The sequence below is a fragment of the Cupressus sempervirens genome, chromosome 5, assembly GCF_028749045.1.
Source record: "Cupressus sempervirens isolate cs-2001-9-10 chromosome 5, ASM2874904v1, whole genome shotgun sequence".
Lineage (NCBI taxonomy): Eukaryota > Viridiplantae > Streptophyta > Pinopsida > Cupressales > Cupressaceae > Cupressus > Cupressus sempervirens.
In genome coordinates this window covers 698,260,988-698,265,880 of record NC_143122.1, presented here as the reverse complement: position 1 = coordinate 698,265,880, position 4,893 = coordinate 698,260,988, and the positions used below count along the sequence as shown (strand labels likewise).

The following is a 4,893-nucleotide window of genomic DNA, read 5'->3' as shown; positions in this document are numbered from 1 at the left end:
CAAGATAAAACCAATATAGAATATATCTGAGTTGCCAATATGAATTTACTGACTTACTCATCACCAGTGGAATTTAAATTTTATCAGCAACACAAAGATAATTTTATCTTCATTGTCATTCAAGCAACTATAAATAGATTAAAGACTAGTTATGTCATAATTTTATTTATTTGGAAAAAATCTGATACACTTTCCTATCAACATAATCAACCTTATTGAAATATAATTACTAACTATTACTAATCCAGAGAGCCACCTGCAGTACAACAGTGAATTGGCATGGCTTCCCTCGAGAAAGTCATTAGTTCAAACCTTGCATTGAAAACTATTACTAATCCAACTCTAATATAATTACTAACTATTACTAATCCAACTCTTATAGATCTGAAAGTCTAGAGTACAGTACAACTACAAAGCAAGGTGCCATGACTATCAACTTGCAATTATTATGTACTCCGGTGGCCCATAAGTACATACAAGCCACAGGTAGGGGGATACGTAATTGGTGAGAAAAAAGTTCATCATTATCATCTAACATTCAAACCACAAAATTGGCAAATAGAAAATATATCGAAATTCTTTGAATGAGTGTACTTATATTGACACATGTGAGTTTTGTACAATTGGGCATTGGATCTATCTATCCAAAAATCCCACAAACAACTAAGTGGGACATAAGTTTACATTCATTCAAGTGCACTAGCTCCTCCACAAATGACAATATAATTCAACATGCTACTGAAGAGTGTGAATAATTAGGAGGATGGAAGCGTGGATTTTGCAGAGAAGTGAAAGGCTTTGTGTTATCAGAGTTAAGGACTCTTTGGCAGGAAGGACACATTGTTAGAGTCGTTGCATGCATTGGAAGGTACAATGGAGATGAAGGTGATACAAGCTTTGCAGATCTCAGTTGTTGTAACTCTCTCTGCAGTATTTTGTTTTCCTCTGTCAGAGATTCATAGCACTTCTTTAAGAATTCACAGTCCACTTCTATTTGCTTCAGCTTGCTTCTGCAAATGTCATACAATAAGTTCAGTTTCAACATCATGATAACTTATATACTGATGCATTCTAGAAACGAAAAATCATTTTGCAAAAGAAATGTAAGTCAGAGTGATTATTACCTTGCCCTTCTATTTTGAAACCACACTTCAACTTGTCTAGGGCGAAGATTTAACTGCTTGCCCAAGCCTTGCTTTTGCTTCTGCACACCAAAATAATGAATAAACATTAGGTATTGGATGTGCATTACTATCTATAACAACGCAAAACCTAATTGTAGCAAGGAAAAGTAACAATAAACTTTTGAGTCTTGGTTTGAAAGAGAACAAATTTCCTAAAAAGGCTCAAATTACTGTTCATAAGCAATTACAAAGAGTCTAGGGGACTTGTATTTGGGATGAACTATAGTAAAATCTACAAAGGAAAGATTTTGAGCCCAGAAAACAATTCTCTGAAACAAAACTATGAAGAAAAAGCACTTGTGATGAGATACCCTAAAATCCCCATTAGCAACTGTCTAGAAAGGACACAATGAAACTTCACAGCAACTATGTTTTTGAAGGGAATTTAGATCTTATATCATTTATAAAGATCATTTTTGCTATTGACATAAGAGTACCAGTCTTAGATCAGAACTTCTTCAATCTTAGATCAGAACGTCTTCAATTGATAAGTCATGTTTAAAATAAACCCATCAAGAATAATGACTATAAACCCAAGTCAAAGTAGTTTTTGATTACTCTATTTTTGAGATTAGATTGTAGAAGAGTTTTTGTTATTATAGTCTAAATTATGATAACAGTTGCAAAAGTAACTCTTATTCAGTTTTAATGAACTATCTATTCAGTTCTTGAACATTAATCATTTGTATCATAATCTATAATTCATTATTATGACTTTTTTACATCTCTATAGTCAAATAGGGTGTGATCTTAAAAAAAATCAAACACCCCTAAACAAAAAGTATAGACTTTATTAAAGAGCTGAAAAATCTTGAAAGTACAAACCATACTTACAGGATTGAGAGTGCTGTTTTGTTTGAAGCTTTCTTCTAAAATAGCAGATTGTTGTTTTGACAGTCTGAGTTTTTTCCTTGTACCATTACCCTCTTCTTCTTCATCACTAACTCTACAATATGATCTGTCTGCCTCAAAATCCTCTGCAACACCACAACGAGCCCGCTTGGTTGGTAAGCCATGGCTCTCTTCCTCATCGATTACATTGAAATCCAGTTGAAAAGATGATACGCTGCTGTTACCAGAGGAAGCCCTATTACTATTATGGGTTTCCTCATACTGATTAGAATAGCAGCTTGCATGAGGTAATTTGTTAACATCGATATTTTTCTGCTTGGGCATGGCCGATGCTTCATCTACAATCACAGGCCCACAGATAAGAATATATCCGACATACCCAAATAGAAAAGTAGCTTCAATTAGTGTTATTTTTGAATTCGATTGTATCACAGACTATGGAGTATATTCAAGATATTGATTAAAGAAAAACATTCGCACCGATTAAGAAACAACAACGATCTGAATTATGGATTGTGGATCTGGAAATTAATAATAACGACTATAATGTAAGTTAAACTAATTTTGATTATTTATTTTTGGATTAGATTGTAGGCTAGTTTTTGTTATCAATGATTATTGAATAATAGGGTGTGATTTAAAATGTTGATACATAATTTTCACACAATTTATGTAAGAAATGACAACATCATAACAATGAATTATAAAAATCTGTTATCAACGATCATTAATCAAATAAAGTGGGATCTAAAACATTTCTAAAAAACTCTCACAGTCTAATTCAAAAACTACTATGGCCACAGTTATGAATTGTGGAAATCTGGTATCACTGATCAAAATGAAGTGTGATCTAAAACATTGATAAAAGACTTTCACACAGTCCAATCTAGAAACAATAACGATCAGAATTGCAGATTGTGAAAATCTGGTATCACTAATCGAGTAAACTGTGATACAAAAACTCTCATACAGTCTAATCCATTAACAACAGCGATCAAATCATGGACTGTAGAAGTCTAATACTATTAATCAAATAAAGTGTGATTCAAAACATTGACACAAAACTCTCATACAGTCTACTTTAAGATCAACAGTAACCAAAATTACAGATTGTGGAAATCTCATATCATTCATCAAAATCTAGCGTGATTTGAAATATTCATACAAAAATTCTCACAGTACAATCTAGAAACAAGAGTTGTGAAAAAAATGTACAGATTGCAGAAATCTCATATCCTTGACCAAAATAAGGAGTGATCTGAAACATCCATGCAAAAACTCTCAAAGGGTACCATACGATTGATCAAGATAAAGTGTGATCCTAAACATTCATACAAAAGCACTCACATAGTCAAATCCAGAACAACAAAGATCAGCGTCATATAGTCGAATCCAGAACAACAAAGATCAGAGTCATATAAGACTCTAGAAATCTGATATCATTAATCAGAGCAACTTATTACTTTTTAGATTTGATCATGTAAGCAAGTGTTTTCTACTAATGTTTAAGACCAGTCTAAAATCATTTACAGTCATACTCAATGATCTATCATCAAAACAAACTGATTCAAGAATAGAAATATCAAACTATTTACCCGATGACCTCTTCGCCCATGGAAAAACCTCTGTAAACGGCGAATGGCGGAAAACATGACCTACTGGTAATAGATCTAACTGAAGAGGAGCCAAGGCACAATCCCTTGCACCATTTGTGAGTCCTATAGCCAAGACTGTATCACATTCCTCCTCATTCACACCCATTTCTTCCTTTCCCTTCACAATATCTGATGCTCTGCAACTCCAAATAAAACCCTGAGCCTTTCAATATGAAAGAAAACATGGGCAGAATATGTGGAATTTGTAGAAGCCTTAACAGTGCTGTTTAGGGACCCACAACTTTTGACCATAACCAAAACACAAATCATGAAAATGACGACCTTAAATTATTGGAAGCAACATAGCAATGACGACCATGGAAGCCAATCAAAACCTCGAAAAAGTCCACGTGGACAATAATTGATTGAGATTTTAAATAGTTCGGCGTGGGAGTAAATATTTTAATTTTCAGTTAAAATATATGTATTTTTAATTTTATCCATTATTTGGCGAATGATTTGCGATGTGAGAGGACAGAATAAGTCAAAAAGTAGGAGGCAAGCGGATTTAGGGCAAAAAGTCACGGGTCCGTCGAGTCACCATGTTGACCGCACTCGGTTGATTTGCACATGTGGCCACGTTCCACTGCTGCCTTTTATCAAGACAAACACAGATATCCGTAATCATTGCTTTTCTTCCATTGTCGCTCCTTCATTTCTTTTTCTATTATCTACCTTGTCAATTTCAAGGTCCCCTGTGGTAGGGCTAGGTGTGGTCATATGGTTGTCTGGCATTTGTATAAAACAAACTTAAGGGCAAAGGCACTAGTCATGCTTTCTTTGTGGTTAGGTGTACTTGTGGAGTGGGGTGGAAGGGAATACCATGTATCATGCTGATAGTTGTTTTTTCTGTAAAGTTCATTTTATAGTTTTTTATTTTTTCGGTTTACATGTAGTGATCTCACACTTCTTGTGGGAGACACTTAACTCTACTACAAATAGGTGTACATACCTGTTGGAAATGAGAATAGAGTAACTGAGAGGGGGAGGGGGTGAATCAGTTATTCCAAAAACTTTCCACAGTCCTTAAGATGTCTAAATATACCCTTGATTTGATTAATAAAATGCTGAAACTTGATAATGCAGCAAATGATAAATATTAAGAACTGATATATTATCACACACAAAGTAATTCAATAATTAAGAACACATGAGACACTAGTTTTAACGTGGAAACCCAATATGGGAAAAACCACCAATGT

The 4,893-nt window shown here is 34.1% G+C and overlaps 1 protein-coding gene across 1 annotated transcript; it reads right to left on the bottom strand.

Moving 5' to 3' along the window:
• Positions 1 to 568: 568 nt before the first annotated feature.
• LOC149557909 (homeobox-leucine zipper protein HAT22-like) lies at positions 569 to 3,879 on the bottom strand. The gene is made up of 4 exons (XM_089832365.1): positions 3,632 to 3,879; positions 2,019 to 2,374; positions 1,125 to 1,204; positions 569 to 1,010 (listed from the first exon to the last, which is right to left on the bottom strand). Exons 1-4 carry the CDS (start codon positions 3,795 to 3,797, stop codon positions 728 to 730), a joined length of 885 nt encoding a protein of 294 aa, XP_089688491.1. The 5' UTR covers positions 3,798 to 3,879; the 3' UTR covers positions 569 to 727.
• Between the last annotated feature and the right edge of the window lie 1,014 nt (positions 3,880 to 4,893).